This window comes from Dysidea avara, chromosome 1, assembly GCF_963678975.1.
Source record: "Dysidea avara chromosome 1, odDysAvar1.4, whole genome shotgun sequence".
Taxonomy (NCBI): domain Eukaryota; kingdom Metazoa; phylum Porifera; class Demospongiae; order Dictyoceratida; family Dysideidae; genus Dysidea; species Dysidea avara.
In genome coordinates this window covers 48,132,931-48,155,696 of record NC_089272.1, presented here as the reverse complement: position 1 = coordinate 48,155,696, position 22,766 = coordinate 48,132,931, and the positions used below count along the sequence as shown (strand labels likewise).

At 37.3% G+C, this 22,766-nt stretch overlaps 1 protein-coding gene across 1 annotated transcript; it reads right to left on the bottom strand.

Moving 5' to 3' along the window:
• Nucleotides 1–419: 419 nt before the first annotated feature.
• Nucleotides 420–20,699, bottom strand: LOC136266376 (serine-rich adhesin for platelets-like). The gene is made up of 18 exons (XM_066061396.1): nt 20,313–20,699; nt 14,939–15,005; nt 14,580–14,879; nt 13,061–13,342; nt 12,334–12,416; nt 11,677–11,914; nt 10,800–11,225; nt 10,439–10,564; nt 10,337–10,376; nt 10,215–10,284; nt 7,764–7,802; nt 7,680–7,706; nt 7,493–7,531; nt 6,706–6,744; nt 5,855–5,905; nt 4,270–4,311; nt 2,470–2,582; nt 420–620 (listed from the first exon to the last, which is right to left on the bottom strand). The coding sequence occupies exons 2-18, from the start codon at nt 15,000–15,002 to the stop codon at nt 599–601; spliced, it is 2,001 nt and encodes a 666-aa protein (XP_065917468.1). The 5' UTR covers nt 15,003–15,005; nt 20,313–20,699; the 3' UTR covers nt 420–598.
• Nucleotides 20,700–22,766: the final 2,067 nt, after the last annotated feature.

Below are 22,766 nucleotides of genomic sequence, written 5' to 3'. Positions count from 1 at the left end.
GAAAAAAAGTAAAGAAACAATAGTCACACAAGCCAGCATGTTAAACAGAGATCTGTATTTGGACTCAAACATACATTTATACAGAAGCATTCTCAGTACTTCTGATTTATGGAGAAACTGCTTCTACCATATCCATTGAGTCCAAATAGAGATTTCTGTGTGTTTAACATGCTGGCTTGTTTGACTATTGTTTCTTTACTTTTTTCAGCAATCTCTATTCCCATGTTTAATTTTTAAATTTATTTTTACAGATACATAACTGAAACTACTACAGCTAACCTAAGGATATTACAGTGTATCCCTCAATGAGTTTAGGTATTTTTCTTAAAGCCCAACAAACCAAAGTTCCATACATCTCAACGATTACAACTAGTTGGCTGTATAATGGTTATACTCTTACAATAATTTGGCAACTGTCGTCAAATTAAATTATTATGATGATAGGGCAATTACAACACAAACCTGTAGCTACACAGTTAAGATGAACTACTACCAGTGGTGAAATGTGTACAACATGCATGAATTAAGTGATTATAGTCTTTACAGAGTATTTATTACAAATAGTAGTAGTAGTGTTCATTGGGTAGTGGTTAATACTCTATGAGGAGTTCTCTTTTTTACTGTAAAGGAAGAAAACCACAAAGTAAACAAACATATCCATACATACAACACTTGTATACAACAACAATATCAACACACAATGTAGTGTGTTGTGTGGACAATAAAGCTGCCAACATGCCACACCAGTGTGTTACCAACATGAACAACAACAACAGTATGTTTACACATCTTCAGTTCAGGTCAATGGTTTCCTCTAAAAAATGGGATGGTGAATTGCCTGTCAAGTAGAGCAGGCCACACACCAAAAGACATTCACTTGTTTCTCCACATACTTCACAATTTGCTAACCTGGACACTAGATAAACAAGAACGTACTGGGCCAGATAATAGAAGCCTCTGAGCCATTCAAATACTCCAATAAAACATACGCCTATACTTGTAGATACTAAAATTTTGAAATAATTTTGATTGTGTCTGGCTGAACGATTATGAACAAATATATATTTCATGGCTATGTTGGGTGTTATTATTTACAATTAGTTTGATGCTAAAATTTAATATTGTTTACTTGCTGAGTGTTTCACATGAGGTATGCCAATACGTGCGCCGATATAACACTCATCAGTAAGAGTCATGCACAGTGTGACTACAAGAAGTTGTGATTATCACACAGGGGGTATACGTATCTTTGACCATGGTTATGGGGCTACAAATGTGACCGATTCTGAGAAAACCCGACACAATCGTGCAAGCCTAAATTTACAATATAAAAAGCATTGAATACAATGGGTGAAATACTGTATTATCGAGTAAATTTTAAATGTCTTTTTCTTAGTGAAGAAAGGGACTAACAATGATGTCATCATATTCACCTACTCAAGAGGAGTTGGAAAATCTTTGTTTCGTTACAGTAGACCCATGTACACACAAACTATGGGCATTTGTTTACATCACGTCAAAGCCGATCATACACGATCGATCTTTTTTTGCTTTCATATGCAGTGAAGTAAGGTGATAAAAGGACAAACTTACCCAGTAATCGATTCCCCTATTCATGGCAAACATGATGGTGCAGACGTCAAGTCTGTATGTCATTCTGTTTCTAAGTTACAATTGTTTTAGTAAGCAACTGTTCCCTGAACAAATCGATCTTTCTGTTGTTGCTACTTTGTAGGGCTGTAACTCTGAAAGTTATTGGCATATGAGGCTGAAACTTTGCCAGAGGGTACACTTGGCGAAATAGGTTATTAAAAAAGGAATTTGAAAATGTGCAATTGTGTCAGGTTTTTGCAGATCCAGTCACACTGTTTTCTGTAGGAACAAGTTGATGCTGTGCTACTTCTGTATGTGAATGGTCCCAACACGTCCACAATACACATTGGGCTCCATGATATCTTCTGCCACATGACATTGATATAAGGTAGCCATGTACATCTACTATACTAGCATTCAGTGAGTGACTAGTAGGGTTGGGGCGATATTGAATTTGTGACATGCAATTATTGCATGAGTCATTTAATGCGATTATTGCAATATTGCATGTGAAAATTGAAACACAACTACATAGTTCGAAAAGTCCATATGACTGCTTATTTTCACTGAGAATAAGTTTTACAAACATAATTTCTTTGCTAACAAGTTAACCAATTGATATAGTTAGCAACAGTATGTATGAAGTGTATCAAATATGAGGCCTAGAAGAGAGACAAATTAGATGATAAATGTGATAATTATTGCCTATGTTATAATATTGCGACGGCTAAATACATGCGATAATGGTATTGCGAGCGCTTGCTTAGGAGATACTGGCGATTTATCAAAATATTGCCCAACTTTAGTGACTAGCCAATATTCTAAAAATAGCCATTCACATTCCCACCCTTATTTAGAATCCTACAGTGTACCTACCTCAAGTCAACCTTCACATCTGAATAAGTCACTTCTGGTACTGATACAGGCATGACTGTGAGTCTCTGGTCATCAAAACGTGCCAACTCCACATAGTTGCTCTTGTTGTGTTTCTGTAAGTGAAATATAGAAGATAAATAAACAAACATGCCACAAAGTGTTGTTAACAGATATGATGATTTTAATTATCGTATTGTGACTTCAAGTAAGTACAGCTTTGTATGGTGTAATTGTATGCCCTGTTTTGGTAACTGCTTTATACGGGGTAGTAAGATTGGTGGGTTTTGTATAGAGACACAAAATGGAGTCAGAAGACCAGAGGTCAAATTTGGGGTCCCCGTGGACCCTTCTTGTACTCAAATGACTCCAAATAAGCAATCTGTGGCTTAACCCATCATAATAAACACCATTCCAACAATGCCATGGCCAGCACTAAATGTCTATATCTACTAGTGGTTGTCACAAAGTTTACCACAGAAACTAGAATTGCCAGTTCTGAAACAGTGAAGCATATGATATTCTATTAATTAAATAACTGTGGAGAAAATATGAATGTGTGTGTGTGTGTGTGCGTGTGTGTGTGGTTATCTTAAATCAAATCGCATAAAATTATATTGATTGTGCAATTAGAATTAACAGTGGTCTCTTGATTATCCGAACCTCTACTATTCAAACACTTGCTTATCCAAACAGTAGAAATGACTGCTCTATTAGAGTATTTAGTCTAAAATGTATGTTCTATTGGAGTAGTTGAACAGGGCTCTGTAAAATGAATGGGCTTTGAGATTATACGACCTCTGAACACGTCTTGATCCCAAGGGGGTTAGATAATCGAGGGACCACTGTAAATACAAACTCCAAAGTTATTCATAAGCTGATTTTGGGACCTTATAAGGTATAAAAGAAGCGAAACCCATACAAAAACAGCCAAGCTGTGAAAAAAAATGGTGTGGCCTTTATAAGCACATGTATCCACTATACTTTATATGACAATTGTTGTTTGAAGGCCTGCAATAAACTGAAACATACAACACGAGATGACCAGTCCATTAGAGTATTTTAACAACTGGTGTATGCTATATTAGAGGAGTTTAACAGAGCTCTGTATATGAATGAATGACTTCCCTACCCCTAGGATAATTGACTTTCCATTGTAATGAAATATTTTTACACAATACTCAACAGTTTGTGTACAAGTGATACGATTGTAACTTGGCACATGAAAACTGGACAAGTGAGCACCAAACACCACAATATATCACAGGCAAAGAGGTGTATCAATACTACATCCAGTTTACAAGTATTTTATGTGACTGAGTTATGACCTCCAGAAAAAATCCCATTGACTTTAGTGGCTCTATCCTGGCAACAGAGTTGGTATCATTCAAACATTTTCTGCCTTCGGAATCTCTTTGTCTTGTAATTACATTCACCTTATGGGATTTACCTATATACTCTAACAAGATTTCTGATACATTTAACTCCATGAAATACCCTATGGGCTATATATATATATAGCAATAGGCAACATGTAGCTGTAAACTAGTTAGATCAGATAAAAGTTTTAAGAGAAGTTTATTGTCGAAGATTGAAGACCATGCCTATAATTAGTCTATGTAAAATATACATGATGATGATAATATCACTGCAGTGATAAATGGCACAAGTCGGGTTCTACCAACTGTAAAAGAATGATTCTAGTGAGTCCATCACTATAAGCTTTGAATTGTGATTGTGCACACATGACCAGTCACAATAAAACTACAAAACTACTCCACATTTAATACTTGTATTACTCACCTTTGTCATGTCAACTACTGCATAAGTGTCTGGTATTGTCAGCTGTATAAAATAAAATGAGTTGCATTATGCATACAATACCAATTTACATACTACAGGTGTATCACACTATGATAGTAACTGTATAGTAGGGACCACAAAAGAGTAGACGTGGCCCACGAAATAATACCACCCAAAAAACAGCCTCCTGATGACGATGAGGCAGTATTGGTTAGGTAAACTAAGCCCAAACAAAAGCTTTCAGATCGATCCAAAACACTTTCAACAAGTTGCTACGGAATTTTTAAAAAATTATTTATTTAATGGAATTTTCTAGTGACTGACTGACTGACTGACTGATGCCTTCAGACAAGTGTAACTCGATAATGGCTAAGGCTATGGGCTTGATTTTTTCACTGTTCAACGTCACTTCAGCCTGACAGGTGCCTTTTGACATACCGCAGTATGTACAATGCATTCTTCATGGACTTACCAGTGTCCTCCTTTGTGTCCCATTCATCTTTGCTGACAGCGAAAAGTGTCGATTTGACGATAGCACATGATGCCTTTCCTTCCGCGTAACGGAAATTGTCCGTATTTGTCATAGTGGCTATTTTGATAGCAGAGGTGCTTTTCAAACAGTTCTTGATTCGTATTGCTGTGTAATGGGTTGAACATAGCTGACAATGAAGCGTAATGGATACTTCACTTTTCAGACGATAATTGATATAACCGGGGTGCGCGGCACCATTTCTTTCGGTATGCGTGGATTGCAGAGGTGCTTTTCGAACAGTTCTTAATTTGAAATGCTGCATAACAGGTTGCACAAAGCTGACAATGAAGCGTAATGGATACTTCACTCTTCAGATGATAATTGTGACACGCAGTGCCATTTCAGATGCGGTATACATGGGTTCACCAGTCATAATAATTATTTACAAAAGAAGTTAACAAACAAGTACACAGAAAAATTTGGAATTTTCAACATATAACACTTCTTATTGTTATACTGTGATTTAATATGGTGCACTACTCCAACTTGTTTCAGTACTTTTTATTGATGTGCTATGGTCCCTACTCTAATTGAAAATTCCAAATTTTTCTGTGTACTTGTAAATAATAAAACTATTGGTATACAATTCATGTCATGATGCTACAGTAATAATCCTAAACCTCAAGAATTTGTGTGTGTGTGTAGTGTGTGTGTGTGTGTGTGTGTGTGTGTGTGTGTGTGTGTGTGTGTGTGTGTGTGTGTGTGTGTGTGTGTGTGTGTGTGTGTGTGTGTGTGTGTGTGTGTGTAGCGTGTGTGTGTGTGTGTGTGTGTGTGTGTGTGTGTGTGTGTAGCGAGTGTGTGTGTGTGTGTGTGTGTGTGTGTGTGTGTGTGTGTGTGTGTGTGTGTGTGTGTGTGTGTGTGTGTGTGTGTGTGTGTGTGTGTGTGTAGCGAGTGTGTGTGTGTGTGTGTGTGTGTGTGTGTGTGTGTGTGTAGTGTGTGTGGGTGTGTGTGTGTAGCGTGTGTGTGTATGTGTGTAGTGTGTGTGTGTGTGTAGTGTGTGTGTGTGTGTGCACACGTGTGTGTGTGTGTAGAAATACAACACACTGAACATACCTTTTGTGGTTCTGTTGATTCACTAGAAGTTCTTGTCGGTGATTTTTCTCCCTATACAGTGTATATTCAATGAAAGGAAACTGTACAATACAACACAATAAACTTTGCAAGGCTTGATGTAGTATGTACAATGAAGTTTTAGGCTTTTAACCAGTGTATTGATATGTGTACAACTTTTATGTATCATGTGTTAACACACACAAAAAGATACTAAAAGTTCAGCTACTGATTTAACTATAACACACATACATTACAACAACAAATGTGACCATCTCAGCAAGTTGGCATAACCACCAATTTTTTTCTCAGCTATTCCACAGTACCCAAGCAATGGGATAGCAAAGTTTCAGCCTGTTGTATGTAGCAAACAGTTTAAGAATTATAGCCCTAGCCAGTATGAAGAGCAAAGAAAATAATTTATACAGTGACTATACTGAAAGATAAACCACAGGAGTTTCAGTTCACAGCCATAAGCTTTTGTTCTACAAAGTTGGGATTTGGCTTTTAAAAAAGTACTCGATGAATTAATGAAAGTATAATTTTTTTAGCCTTAGCACATACTGTACTCATACAAAGACGTGAAGAAATGACAACAATTAAATTATATGTGACATGCATACCATTGGGACTACAGAAACAAAACTAACTCTCCATGAGAATGTGAATAAGATGGTATTATAGGTTTAACTGATTTGAGATCTACCTTCCTCAGTAATGGCCTGACTAAAACTTGATCACTGTATTGTTTGCAGCACAAGTATTTTTACCAATTGTTTTTAAAAATATTTTTCCTCAAAAAGCATGGTAGGTGGGGTTTTGCTGAGAGATGGTCACAAATATACAATACGTACCAGCTTTTTGAAGTCTGCAACTTCACTGTATGTCGGCAACTACACACAAAAAAATAGAATGTGAATAACATTCACCTAAAGAATTATATAGTGTACTATTATATAGTGTACTATTAAACAGATTTAAGACATTGATTTAAAACTAGTGCTGAGCAATACTAGAAAATTCACTATCACGATAGATATTGAAGTAGTATTCATGATACGATAATATCAAGATAATTACACTTTGAATGATCTTCAGTTAAATTCCAAGTATTTAATGCATAAATAAACATACTAAGCATAATTAACACCATCATAGATTACTGTTTTCTTGTAAGTGCATTAATTTAATAGGTAATTAATTGCGTGAGCAGCTGATATTTCTACAATATTTGTTACAGCCTTGCAGCCAAACTTTTCCATGATAAAGCAAGCCAAGCAGTTATAAAACAGCTAAGCCAGCTTCTCAAGCAGCCTTTTTAGTGGAATTCTAGACCGTTAGCAAAGCGATTGACTAATTGCGTGGGCGACCGATAAATCTACACAGCTTGTTATAGCCTTGCAATCAAACTTTTTGCGAATAATCAAGCCTAAAGAGTTACAAAACAGTTAAATAAACTTGGTAACAATGTTTCTAGTAATCTTACAATAATATCGCGATAGTAAGCTGTAATTATCGTATCGCGACAATGACTTTTTGATCGCGAGTATCGAACTACCGATATTATCGCTCAGCTCTATTTAAAATCTGAAAATCCAAGAGTACATGCGCTGAGTCAATATGTGCCAATCAATTACTTACCGGGCTTTTGAATTCTGAAACTTCATTGTATGTTGGTATCTACAGAAAAATAGTTGGACAACCAAATATCAATGTCTCTTTGAAGAGCACAATTCCATACAGTTGTCAGTCATAGTTAGAAAAATGTAAGCATGCTTTATGTCATCTCTACATGTAAGTAATACAATGTACACATATACACACACACCTCTACACTTTTAGAAGATTTTCTTTTCTATAGGAAAAACACCAGTAGTTAATTCTACCATATATGGTACATATATATACTTACTGGTTTTTTCAACTCTACAACTTCAGTATACGCTGGCATCTACAATAAGGAATGAATCATTTAAAGAAGTGTGTAATTTAGTGATGCCACCATAAAGAACTTTTTATATCATGATACGTACAATAGAATAAACATCATGATATCACAATATACACTTATGCCATCATCACTTTATTACTGCATGACTGTACGTATGATGTTAAACCAGCATCAAAACCTGCTTACCTGGATGACCCACTGACCATAATCAGGCATACCAAGAGTTGTATGTTTTGGGTGCTTGGCTAGCGTGTACAAGGCTAGCTATATGAAAACTAAACAAATATAAGTTTATAAGTAATGATCAGTCAGTGGTCGCAGTTCCACATAAGTTTGCAGACAGCAAGATACGTTTCCTCTAAGTGGGTGTAGCTTTATGTATACCCGCAAACTTTAATTCACCATACTAATAAATTAGCATGGTTCCACATATGTGAGCTGCTGAGCAAAAACCAGTCATTTTCATACATTCCTCAAATCCATTTTATTGCTTCTGTTATCTATAGTAACAAAGGAATGGATGGCCAAAGTTTCAGCCTTTTGTGATGAATAGTCTTGGAGTTATAGCGCTAGAAAGTTGGAACAGAAAGAAACTCAATTTGTACAGCAACCATATGGCTAGAGTTCGGTAGTATTGAAATTTGAATACACGGTATTAGTAACAGAAAATATCACAGTATATCGGTATATAGTTAGCTTGTCATTGTAACTACTGCATCATTTCTTGGGCCTAGTATGAAGCGGTATCATAACAAAAACCAAAACATATATAGTTCAGTACAGTAAGTATGTGTTGTAATGTGACTTTTGTTTAGGGCGTGTCTGCTAAACCATCAACAAATTGGATAATTAAACACCAAAGGCTGGGTTAAAAGCAATCCTATACTGGTATTCATTTTTATACCGGCATTTCAATATATCGGTTATCAAATGCTGTCATAGTATGATAATCGGTTATGATAATTTATCACGATAAACGGTATTACAGATATATCGCAAAGCACTAAATATGGCAAATAAATTACAGGAGCTAATTTAAATCGATTATACCTGTAGCTCAAGACTGAAACAAGCTATGAAGACGGGGTTTGGCTCAGTCTGTTCACCATGAACTGGTACATCGATCAAAGTAGTGTTTTCCCTCTACATCTCCGTGTGAGCAAAGAAGAAGGCCAATTCAACAATTAAATGATGACAGTAAACTTTATTTCTAACGCATCACAAACAAGTGACCATAATTCACGTACCATACGCTGTACAAACACGAAACAAAGATTTTCTTACTCCCAATGAGCAGAAGAATCTGGTGGGATATAGGTTTTATTGATTTAAACTTTGTTTTAGTACATACCAAAACAATTGAAACATATGTATTTTTCATGTAGAACATGTATTTTTACCCAGTTTATTTTTAATACATTTTTATAGCAAAATAGAATTTTGCAAAAACGGCTGGTTTTTGCTCAGCAGGTCACATATACTATCACACATTCCCGATAGTGAGAGTGGTCCATGAAAGAAGCTGCCCTACCACAAGACTAGACCATGTTTTGTACAACAACAATCAATTAGTGGGCATGGCTCCATGTAAGCCTGCAGACAAGCAACAGATAAGGATTTGTGCATACCTGTACAGACTAAAATACTACTGATAAATGGGCATGGCTGTATACATGACTATGTACAGACAGCAAAGCAATCCATGTAGCTCAATAAAGAACAATCCATGTAGCTTAAAAAAGAAACAGCAGGACTAGACTATGGCACATTAATACACTTTCAAATCATCCAACTAATTAATTCGTTTCACACAAGATTGACTCCGGGTCAGAGCTGGGTAAAATGTGACCGACCTGGTTTCTATGCTGTGTTGAACAGGTACAAATAAAGTACATTTTAAGCATACTTTGCCCATAATTGACATTCTACAATGAATTAGAAATATCAACCAACAACGGGCTTGAGGTAATTTTTAGTAGTTTTGTAAATTGTAATAATTATTAAAACACAATGTAACTTGTATAATACAGAACATTTACATCAACCAATAGTATCCTGATTATCAAGGTGTCCAGCTAGTCCAAGTACTAAGTACGGTAGTGTGGGACCTTAACTGAGGCAGGTGATATGGAAGCTCTCTAACTACATGTTAATGTACACAAAGAACATGTGTGAAAGCTACAACATGTATGTATTTAGCAAGTAAAAAAAGGAAACGTATACACAGCAGAGCCTCCCTACGTATAATGGGCACTTTGGAACCAGGATTATATTTGATGGAACAAGGATAATATACATGGTACTAGATGACACCAATCCTCATGCTTTCAAGGAAGTCCTCAGGTTTGACTGTAGCTAAAACTTAAGGAGCCATACAATACACTCCCACAAATTTACGACATAAAATATTACATCACTCTGATCCTTAAAAGATTCACTAGTAGATCTGGAGCTGGGTGATGATGATCGGTCAAGATGGACTCTGGGTTAATAGAAAGCAGTTCATGTATGCCACACATCTACATACAACTCACATTTTTGTTTCCATGTCAGATGACAGGAAATTCATCTTTCCTGCACACAAGTAAAATTGTCACATAAAACTCACAACAAAAGCATTCCATAAATAATCATACTTCGGCTCTTTCTTCTTAATACACACAAACAGCAAGATACGATGACCAGCAATACAGTGATAACACCAATAACTGCACACAATGCAGCAATGTATATTGTAGCATTTTCATCAAGGAATGAAGAAGCTGTAGGAGGGAACAGTACATACGCTGTAAGTATCACAAATCATATTTAAGTGCATTGTAGCAAATTTGCTGTCACTACATAAATTCAATAAAGACTTACACAATACACACCACCTGTAAATTTAATACCATGATGAGACCCTGCAGTTACCCATTCAGTTAGCCGCATACAGTACAGTATAACCTTGGTATAACTGTGCAGCTTCTAACCAGTTCAAGCTAGTTAAAAACTTACAGGATGTTCCAGGTTCTGGCTGTTGTGTTGGTTCAGGCTGTTGTGTTGAGCTTGGCTGTTGTGTTGAGCTTGGCTGTTGTGTTGAGATCAGCTGTTGTGTTGAGCTTGGCTGTGGTTGGTGTGTGGGATTCGGCTCTGGTGTAAGTTTTGGTACAGAGACAGTTTCTACTATACTGTAATTCTCCAGTGGCATACTGTTTTGTGATTCAACTACCAGCACAGAAATGTGATAGTCAGTATCAGTCATGACTGATATTTCAGTATGTCTGGTGAACACTTCAGAAGTGATGACCTCATCATATGTAGAACAGTTCAGTCTTGCTAAACACTTAACTGTTGGAGTTGACTCAGTCACATTACATGAAACATAGATGGACTGGTTGTCTGGATGTAACTGAACTGATGCTGACTGGAGCCATCGTACAGCTACAATACAAGTATAAAACATAACAGTGAATGAAATGCTACACAATGTTAGAACCTCAGCTATATACAGGGACCACCTGATTATACATTATACAAAGCTGGTACCTCTGAAAGTGTGCAATTAAAATAGTTAAAGTAGTACTAGGGCCCGAAACACGGACACCTTGACAACCAGGACACTAGTCCTACAGGGTGTAGGTTTCATTTGTACACAGACCCCCTATATCTGGACACCTCACCAATAATGAGACTTTACTCATGTATTGATGTACACACATTTACACAGGACACATCTTAAGGTGTCTGAAACAGATGGGCATGCAGTAGAACCGGTCTAAGCTGGTCACCTTCAAGCCAAACTTTTTTTGTACAGGTGAATTACTGTATAAAATTCTGAGGTGGCCTTTCTATACAAGTAGCTATTCCACTCAACCCCCTGTACAGTACATACCTAATGAAGTACTAACTGTCTCACTACATCCCACACTGTTCACACTACAAACAGAAATGATGTAATCTGTTCCAACATCAAGATGTCTGGAAACATTATCATCCGATGTCATATTATGTGACACTTTGAAGGTAGTTGTATTAGGTGATACTTGGAAGGTAGTTGTCATATCATCTTCACCAGTCAAAGAGATGTTTGAGGCCTCCACCTCAGTCATGTTATGTAACAATGATGATGCCTATAGACACATAAGATTCAGTAATGCATGCACATTGTATTCAGTGTACAAGCAAGAAAAAGGATAAGGATAAAATCAATACACTATACTGTTGTTTGCAGCTGATGGATTATGCACACCAAAAAGTTCTATCATTGTAAGACATGGACAGCTGATATTTGCTTCACACAGTTAACAGGTGTTTACTAATTAATACAGCTGGATAAACTGTTCCCAATTTACCCCCACCTGGTTAGTCTCCAATGTGAGTAAAGTTTCATGCTCAGCAACTTTACTAAGCAAAGCAGCCTTGCCAGCACACACACACACACACACACACACACACACACACACACACACACACACACACACACACACACACACACACACACACACACACACGTACAACACACACACACACACTTACAACACACACTCACATTAACATTCCAGGTTATGATAACAACAGGCTTGTAATCAACAAATTGTAAGTTGACTACCAAATCACTTGGAGGAGACGGTACTAAAAGATTAACAAACATGTAACACACAGCATTACCATACATTATTATATGTAAAGTTAAGTGAATTGAAGTTCACACATACATGACAATATTCCCTATACATGACACACATATGGAGGACTGATAACTACAGCCAAACAATTATTGTGGCTAGCAGAAACATCCTGTATGTATCTGTTGGTGATATGACAGTTACAACATGTACTAAGCCTCCTTCTCATCTTTGTTTGTGGAGGTAGTGGTACTTCAATACTGTATTTCATATCATTGACACATCACAGTCAACAGAGTATGATGAAGATTCTTTCAATGTAAAATTCCGAAGAAATGTGATCCTGTCATAACAAATGCAAAGCATTTCCTGTTTCAAAGATTACACAATAGGTATAGTAAACCTTCCAGTAGCGGCTGTGTGAAGCACTGCTATTGCCACCCAGTGAACCAACAATGGGATAGCTGTGCATCATTCAGGTACTCAAGTCAACTAATACAATCCCCTCCTGTTGGACTACGGTGTAGTACCTTCAGGAGGACTACACTATGTCTTACGGACACAACACTGCTAAATGAGCCATGCCCAGTTGTGCTTTCATTTCCCAACAAACAACACTACATATACATACAAACACACACATCCACTAACCTGAAGGAGTTAAGGTGGTTACATTAGTAGTAACAACAGTTGCTGGTCCAGCATTGTTAATAGCCAACACTGTCACTTCATATTGAGTACCATTATCAAGATCAGTGAAACTGATAGTATTACTAGTAGTGGTTTTCTCCTCCACCAGTTCTGCTGTCCCATCAGATAAGGTCACATTGTATGTCACATCACCACATAAGGGATGGCTGAATGTGTCCCATGATATTACCAGTGAGGTCAGTCTCCTTTCTAATACCTTGATAACTGGTCGGGTTGGGGGACCTGTGAAATATGATGTAATCAAAGAATGAAATATGGTGGAGTAGTAATCTTTATAAATGTGCCACTTCACAAAGCATACTGTGTTTCTTCATATAAAGCCACAGGCAAATAAATGTCAGTAAGAGCTAGGGAGTTACATGGCAAAGAGATAAAATAACTGATTTAAAATTAAAGGATATTTGAGTCTCAAAATTAAATGTTTTTATACATAGTCTTACTGCTACATACATATTTAGCTTTCTTGACATTGCACATAAAATTGGATGGTTATTTCAGAGTCTCTACACTGGGTAAATGTGCAGATTTTATAAGTACTTCCAATATCACGTTAACTATTACCACCCAGGTCCAACATCACTTAATCATACAGTACGGCAGTATTGCATAGTAGAGATTATGAAAGTTAGCATCTTCCCACAAATGAATATTAAGCCCAACAGGTGCCTTTTAGTATACTACAGTATGTACAATGTATACATCATGGACTTAACCTTTGTCCTCCTCAGAGTAGTGCAAGGTATTGATTCATGGTAGTACATTAATGGCCTTGTACATAATACAAAAACTGTCAGTAATTTTTGTGCCACACCTCAAACCATCAAAGCAAGCAGATTGGTTCTAGACTAGTTTTATAGATTATTTCCTGTGTGCAGTTCTGTGTAACAGGTAGTAGAGCCACAAACTAATGGAAATAGCCACACTGTTTTAATATTAGTATAGGGTGCACGTTTATGGTACAATTCTTATAGAAGTTCACTAAAGGATGTAAAAGTCAATAAACATGTGTACAGGAATTTTATTATACAAGCTAGTATGGACCATCACAATAAACAGTGTGGATCATATTTGGGCTAAATTATAAGATAGGATACTGGAAATTTTTATGTTATGTATATTTCATGGTTATGTACTTCGTCAGTATTTTCATGTTTTGAATTTTACAGATCACTGTTGTTCGATTCAAAGATCTTTGTTCTCGACCACACACCTACAAAGGGTCTGGATTGATTTCTACCTCAAGTGTCATACAGATTGCTAAAGTGCTTCTTAATCAAGTGGTACTTTATAATTTTCATGGACTGACATTTTAGCAGCTTTTTGTGTGGATTACCTATTATGTAGAGCTAATCTTAATGGTTGTTAATTTATTCAAGAGCTAAGCAACTGTGATAATTATGTCCCTTGAATAAATAAATTTTATACAACAATTTGGATCAATATACTACACACATCTTACCCATGAGAGTAAGCTTGCCAACAGAACTCGATACAGGTTGCAAAAGTTGAAATTCACAGCGAAAAGTTGTTTGATTTCTCATTTCATCAGTGGTATACACCGTTAATATTGTGTCCATACTGTTGGTAACCATTGGTAACTCAAACATGGTGTGGTTCATAATGTCGCTAGGGGAATATGGTTTTTGATTAATTCTCCAAACTGGTGGTATTATAACACTGAAGTTATATCCACAAGTGATGTTAACTTCATCTCCAACACACACTACATTATCTTGTGGCGGATTAGTAATAACAGGAACTGTAAATGAACACGTTGAATAATAATAATGAAGTTGTAATACAGTGTGTATTATTCACCTTGTTCAGAGTTGTGTAGTGTGATCAACAATAACAACAAAACAAGTAGATAATGTGTTTCCATTTTCTGAGAATGACAAAAACACACATAACAGAATACAATCTATAACACCGTATAGCATGTCCAAATTTTTGCAAATCAAAGCTCAACTTGCAAAAATTTCTGCTGGCAGACTGAATTTCTTAAATTTTCAAGTGAGCAGACTTTTGTCTTGTATATATTCTCAAGTTTTTCTAACTATCCTATGGGGGTTACTATTCAGTGGACTGGACTACTGAACCAGAACATTGGACTGGACTACTGGACTGACATCTTTTTGGTTTTTGCACATTCTACGGTTGGATTTATGGAGTCTTGCTAGTTAGCTAGCACTCTTACCGCACCTGTAGCCCACTCAAACGCTGAAGATGAGCAGTGAAATATACAAAAACTGAATTTCACCATTTATTATGCCACTATACAGCACTTATTCGATCCTTACCCTATAATGCTGCAGGCAATGCAGGGAATGTGACAGCAATAGTTAACCAGCAATCAACTTGCCACTAGACAATATCCTTCGAGATATCCTTAGAGCAAGCTAGTCTCGCTGCCAGACTTCTGTTTCAGTGCAGAGGCTTTTCAAATAAAGACCATAAGCGCCTGTGCTGAAAAATATAGCCTGCACTGAACTAGAGGGTCTGGCCACACGGGACTAGCTTGCTCTAAGGATATCTCAGAGTATATTGTTACTGGCAAGATGATCACTGGTTAACTATTGCTATCACAATCCCTGCACTACCTGCAGCATTACAGGGTAAGGAATAAGTAATAGTGGATAATAACAGTGAAAGAGAGTTTTCCATATTCCATTGCTCTATTCAGCATTTGAGTGGGCTGCAGGTACCCTAAGGGTGCTAGTTACTAGCAAGACTCCATAAATCCCATCATAGAATGTGTAAAAACCAAAACTATGTCAGTCCAGTCCAGTGAATCAATACACCTAGTTGTCAAATAAAGGAAACAATCATGTAACGTCCACCTACTAAACTACATACATAGGGAATGTAACAAGTGCAACATTTCAAGCAAGGAGGGACAAAAACCTTAATGAGGTTATCTCTACCATGTCCAAGAGTTTCAGAGAAAAGCCAACATTAATTAGCACATATTCAAATATTAAATTAATAGGCTGAATTTTTTTTGTTCAATATTTTTAACAATACACTCAACTGTCATTTCTAAGAGACTATATCATTGTCTAGTAGAGAATATGACAGTGGAGCCATGAGGTAAACTACAGCTGAACACTCTTGTTTACTAATGTAAGGAGTTCAGAAGAAACACATTCTGGTGGTTAACAACAGATGTCAGACAGACATGAAACTTCTGTATAACATACAGTAAGCTGAAAATTACTTCAGGTAAAAATATTTTCATGGAATTAGATTAACTACAAAATACTTTTATAGTATTTAATACACACAATATAACACTGTTACAAGGTTGAATAAAGCACATATGTATGAGATTGAGAGCTTAAATATACCACACAGTGACGTATTGTAACATTGCTGTATTGGTGCTGTATTAGTCAAGAGAACTATTGTATAATTGAGTAAACAGTGTCTAGTGTTACAAGGTAGTGCCATGTGTAGTGCACTAGCCATGTGGCCACTTTGTTCATCTCTACAAAACAAACCTCATATCTCTTAAGTTGCACAACAAACAGTTAGGCTATAGGGTAACTTTCAATTCTTTTGTGAGATTTAAAAGGTCACATACATACTTAAGCAACAAACATGCTTTGATCTCTCAACACAAAGAGTAATTAAAAGTGCAATTAGCTCTAGGTGTAACATCAACAATAGGAACAAACACATTTCAGTACAAACATGTGAGACCAACACAGAAACAACTGCTCTCTGAGACCACACCAGACACATGTTTTCTCCAAACATCATCTATCTCACAACATGTTTACAGATGGTATGCAGGATTGATGTCATATGAGAATTGAGAATTCAGATATGGTAATGGAACTGGACTAACATTAAAGGAACTACTGTGAAACAAGTACACCTTGATAATTAGGATACTAGTCCATGGTCTCATTTGTATTAGCTACTAGAATAAACACATTCAGATCCCTGAAATCAGAACACCTCAATCAGGACACTTTGTCCTAGTCCCATGGTGGAAGGGTGCCACATTCGTCACTGCTAACAACAAACAGTTCCCTTGTGTTTGGAAAGTATGTGAAACACACCCTTTATCACCTACACATGTTACTTAGTTACCAAAAAGTCTCCATAACAACTGTATGTAATGTTTCTGTAAACTTCAGACAAAGCAACACATTGTGATAAAAGCAGTGTTAATCACTGTAACAGATAACTGTCTTGAGTACATTCAATTGCTGTACAAATCAGTACTAACAGTACAGGTGAAAATAAGCTTCAAAATGGAAACACTGTCAACTTACAGGTACAATTAAACCAAGTGTTCTAATCATTATTCATTACCCTTGAAGGATTTAGATATACTGACCTGGACACACAACTTGTAACAGAAACAGGTAGAAGCCAGTAGAAGGATCACACAATTTGACCACAAGGCAAAGATTAATGCCAATTTCTAGTGATATGAAACAGTATACTCTTTGTACAGTACATGGTTAAAAGGTTCAGTACATGGTTAAAAGGTTCAGTAAACACAACAAGCTTCCAGTAATTGTGAAAGGATATTAATGGACTGTCACGTTCTTTAAATAGGCCCTGCCTTCAGGATACATAAATTTGACAATGGAATCTACATAAAACGGATACCTCAGAACCAATACAAAGTGTCCTGATTATTATGAAGATGCCCACATCATACTGTTTACTTTGGGACCATAACAATGCCAGTATGTCCATTACATAGGTGACCTCACTGTCCACACTAACAGGTGCCACTTATATAAACTCTAAGGACAAATTTATATACAAACATAATGTTAGAGCATACACTATAGTATTTAGTTACCACTTCAAAGCATATATGGTTTCTTACATCAGTCAATTTGCATACAATTATTGACCACAGTTTGTACAACACAACTACCCACCATCAATTTATTTTAGGCGGTTACTTTTTGGCACCATATTACAAATATGTAATCACCTCAGACCATAAAACATTTAAAAGAACAATGGAGATATTATTTGCGTGGGAAGGTTATACAACGGAACTCAAAAAGGGATGTTCTAAATCATACATCAACTTGTTTACACACAGGACTGTGAACAATTGATCTGATTATTTCACTGTTTTCTAGTGTCCTAATTTCAAGGGTTTAAATGTGTGTACATGGGACCATGGATAGATGCCCACTGTATAACACAAATGTGCCTTATTATGAAGTTGGCTAAAGCTACTTCTAAAACCAGGTGCCTATGCAGTTAATACTATCTCATTCTAACCAAATAGGCAATTAATCAACCATGTATATAATTGCAGTTTATATTCATGCTATTGTTATTATTAATTCAGCTAGACAATTAGATTTGTAAATACTGTAATTTAGCATATTTCATGAATTATTTTGTAATTCGGTACTTACGTCGCTATGCACTGCTAAGGAAGCATAACTATAACAAACCACTTTAAACAGCAAATTATGCACAGAAGTATCTTCTCAACTGTTTTATAGTGTGTCTATCGTGCTTTCTCATGCGAATTGTTTAGACAAAGCCTTGAGGCTGCCCTTCATTTTCGTTCGAGAATAGAGTATATGTATATGAAGAGTCGCCATATCCATTTTTCAGACTGCCGAAAAAAACCACCTCAGCGCAAATTTTACCTGTGCGGAAGTTTAATACAGACTTCATTTTGCTTTTACTTCTTACGTGCAAGCTGCTTTTACATTTAGCCAATGATTTTGCTCACGTGGGTGCGTACAGACAAACATAAGTAGATAGATAGATAGGTAGGTACACACACTAAAACAAAAGCAAACCTCCGGCAGCCATGCGAAACATAGCTATTGCCGCCCAGTGAACCAGCACTGGGATGCCTGTGCACCACTCAGGCACTTGAGCCTTGTGCAGGCAAATCCTCCTGGGGCAAGGCTAGTAACCCGCAGGAGGACTGTCCAGGTCTCATGGAGAGAGGTCGCGGAATCTAAAGTTCCACATCGACCCCAACACCACTAAACGAGACAAGGCATTTGCTTCCCCAGTTTACACCAGGTACCCATTGATGTTAACAGCTGGGTGGGCTGCTTCCCCAGTTGACACCAGGCCACCAGGTCCCCATTTAAGCAGCTGGGTAGACTGGAAGGTACACACACACACACACACACACACACACACACACACACACACACACACACACACACACACAAACTTTTCTGAAACAATTTCAGAAAACCAGACGCATTTGGACCTCATAAATCAAGATGTGTCTCTATTACAGACATGGTGCCAAGGTGTGCGAAATACATGGTTCCACTGCAGATGTGGTTGCCCAGAAAAGCACAAAACTTACTAAAACATTTTGGACTTTTAAATTCACACCACAGTAAGTTAAGCATGTTACAGAACAAGACCACCATAAATATGTTGCAGCAGGTGTCATCTTAGCTTAGCTAGTTACATGTGGGTGGGAGGCACCTATTAGTGAAAGACAAAATCATATTCTAACAATAGGCTGTCCTGTGCTATAAAGTTTATAAATAAAAGCCAAGGAAAGAACCCTCAAAGGCAACACATGCTTACACATGGTTAAACAAACTACTTGCTGTACAAAGATAGCCAATCTTTCTCATAAATGAAGCAGTGGTGAGGAAAATTATGTGGTCAGAGATCAGAAACAATCACTCAAGCACAAACCGTAGCAATCACTTCTAGACAAGACCACCATATTGTAATTGTAGTGGCCACTTTCAGCATAGTTCCAAATGCATGTCTGTTCTTATACAAGTCTTGCACAGCCAGAACATCGTAGGGAAAAGGGGCAAGGTGAATGCAGTACAGTATTGATCGATGAGAATCACACACGTGGCTTCCAAACCTACTGTGAAGCCATCGTGTGCAGTTCTCGCCGTTCGTGAGCCTTTATCAGCCGCGCAGTAAAATTCCCAAAATCTGGGGGTAATTGCCACAACAAAACTGCTATACTGCATTTCACCAGACCCTTTTTGTTTCCGACCCAATAGCAATAGAAGAAAAAGCGGTCTGGCTTCGTGAGACAATAGCCCATCTATACGATACGATGTAACGTACCGCTTTGCCTTCAAGACAAATGCGGTAGTCACAACGCTTCAAAAGGGCATGAGCTAGTAAATATTAAAATGAAGTCCTATTAATCTACCAATTTGTACGACAACTGAACCTTTTAAAACTAGCGTACCTCTGGTTTCTTTCAAGGCTGAACCTCCGTCACCGCTTTGGTAGTTTCTAGCTCTACCGGAAGACTGCACTACTCTTCTTCTCGGCAAATTGCGCCTCGTGTTACGCGGGAACTATTAAATCAGTAGGTGTGGTGGTGGTGGTGATCATGGTTTTTGTTTGCGCTAGAAAATCCCCGCCAGGCTGATTTGCACATGTCAGTACCACGTGTCCAGCACAGACGTAATCTCCGCTCACGTGGGATAAACTACAGTCATTTAGTACGGTACACATCATACTGCCGCTTTGTTACTCTGCCATACTAGTGTTTGACCCTCTACCGCCGTCCGAGCCGCCGTCTACGATCCTTCAAAAGTTCAGATCCTTTACCAAGTTTCCCAGTGGCGCTTCTAAAATTAGAAATTAAGTTTATAAACGCCACGAGTGCTTATAATATATTATTAAATCAGAAAGCTCTACGGAGAACCATGGGGATGTATATTATCCTACGGAGAGCATCTAGAGGACCAATTCATTGAAGTTCAGACCGTAACTAGAAGTCAAAGATGACACTTAGACTACTCATCAAGGCAAGTCTCTAAGCGCCTGCGCGTATTATATATATTTTATGTTAGATTTGATTGTTTGATACTGGGCAGGCACTGCTGATGTTGCCCAAGGGACTAGGTTTGTCCCAAAAAATCTCCTGCATCTGGTTACTGTCAGCTCTAAATATTCCATATTCTTTCATTATTTTCCAGTTATTTTTGCATACTTACTGACAGGCTTATTAGTAAAAGCCATCTTGTAACAGTGTTAGCTCACGTGTCAGTAGTGCTATCAATGCAAGTCGGCACAAACTTCACGTTTGTGTTACTGTTTTTGCAACCGACTTGAAAAGGAAGGAACATGCTTTTGTGCAGCTTTTTATAGCTGTGCCAAGCTTGAAAAGCTGCCAATCTCATAATGGAAATGGACCACCCACCCGTATGCAAATATGCCTGAGGTCAGGATGGGAAACAGGAAATTTAGTTGGAGTGGCCTTACTCATGTTTGATCATAATAAAGGCCATGACAAATTAATCTTAATGTGGCAGGCCAGTGTTTTCTCCGCTGGCCTGCCATGATGTAATATGGCAGGCCAGCGGAGAAAACATGATGTAATATCAATACTACTAGTAGTAATTGTGAAATGGAGCACTATCTCACTCACAAGAAGTGCTTTACCTGTAAAATATTCTAATAAAGCAGCCACATAAGTCAAATAATTTAGCTACATATTTTGATTTATTTTTCAATCTACCAGTAGAGGGAAAACAATCCATGAAACTGATCAAATTGGTATGGCCTGATTATTCAAAACTATCACTTGAGCTGTCATGACTATCATTTGAGCTTTAATTTCATGTGACACTATAAGTGAAATTCTTGAAATACAATGTGCAAACGTAATTGGTACAAGCCCCTTCGAGCAAGAGGAACATTCAAATTTAATAGACACCTATTTGAATAAATTTTATTCTACAGCATGTGGGGGGAGGGGATTCTCTGATGGTTCACGGAAGAAAACTGCATGTTCATGTGGGCATCTGTTCAGTTTATTGGTGGTGAATCCTCGTTGAATACTTGTAAAATAGTTTGGAAGTTTCTGAGAAATTTCAAACCTGTAAGATTGTTAATAGATTTGTATATATAGGAATGGCACATCCTTTCATATTAAAACTAATGTCAAATTTTCTGGATTCTGTTTTAGGCATTGCCCGCATTTGGTGAAAATTACAGTACCTTGTAAACAAGCCGCCATAACTTCCACATACTTTAGTATACAGAAACACAGTTTAGTTTATCAGATTCCTTGATGTCAGGTGAATCCTGTGGTGTATTAGATTTTGTTCTGAGACAAGTGGAAATGGTAAAAAGAGCCTTGTTCTGGTAAATTACGCATCATCAGGTGGGTAAATAAATGCTGGGAAAACAAGGTTTTGGTTTTTTGGCGTACTTCTCTATATGATCTCATCCGGGTCAGACCCAGATATTCAGTGAAGTGGATAAGACCCACTTGACCCGGACAAAATGTGACCCAAATGACCTGGATAATCTGGATAACCCGGCCCACTTACAACGCTAGTTTGTACTTTAGTGTTTTCTGTGTATTGTATAGAGGGAAACTTTGGCGATTTGCTACAAATTCACCAACATTTAACCTGTCAAGTACTTGTAGCACCTCAGATTAGCATCTTTATAGCTAAACATTGAGGTTGAATTTGCCAAAGTTTATTTCACCAAATGTAAATTAATTCTGGCCAAAGTTTATCACCGCCAAGGTTTCCTCTTATATGGTATAGTGCAAAAAGCATGTATTTTGTATTGGACAAGGGAATGACAAGGTTTTTTAAATCAGCTTGTTTGACCAACCTGAGATTGTGGAAGAAAAAAAAGCAGATATTACATCATTTTAATGATTAGAATTAAGGGT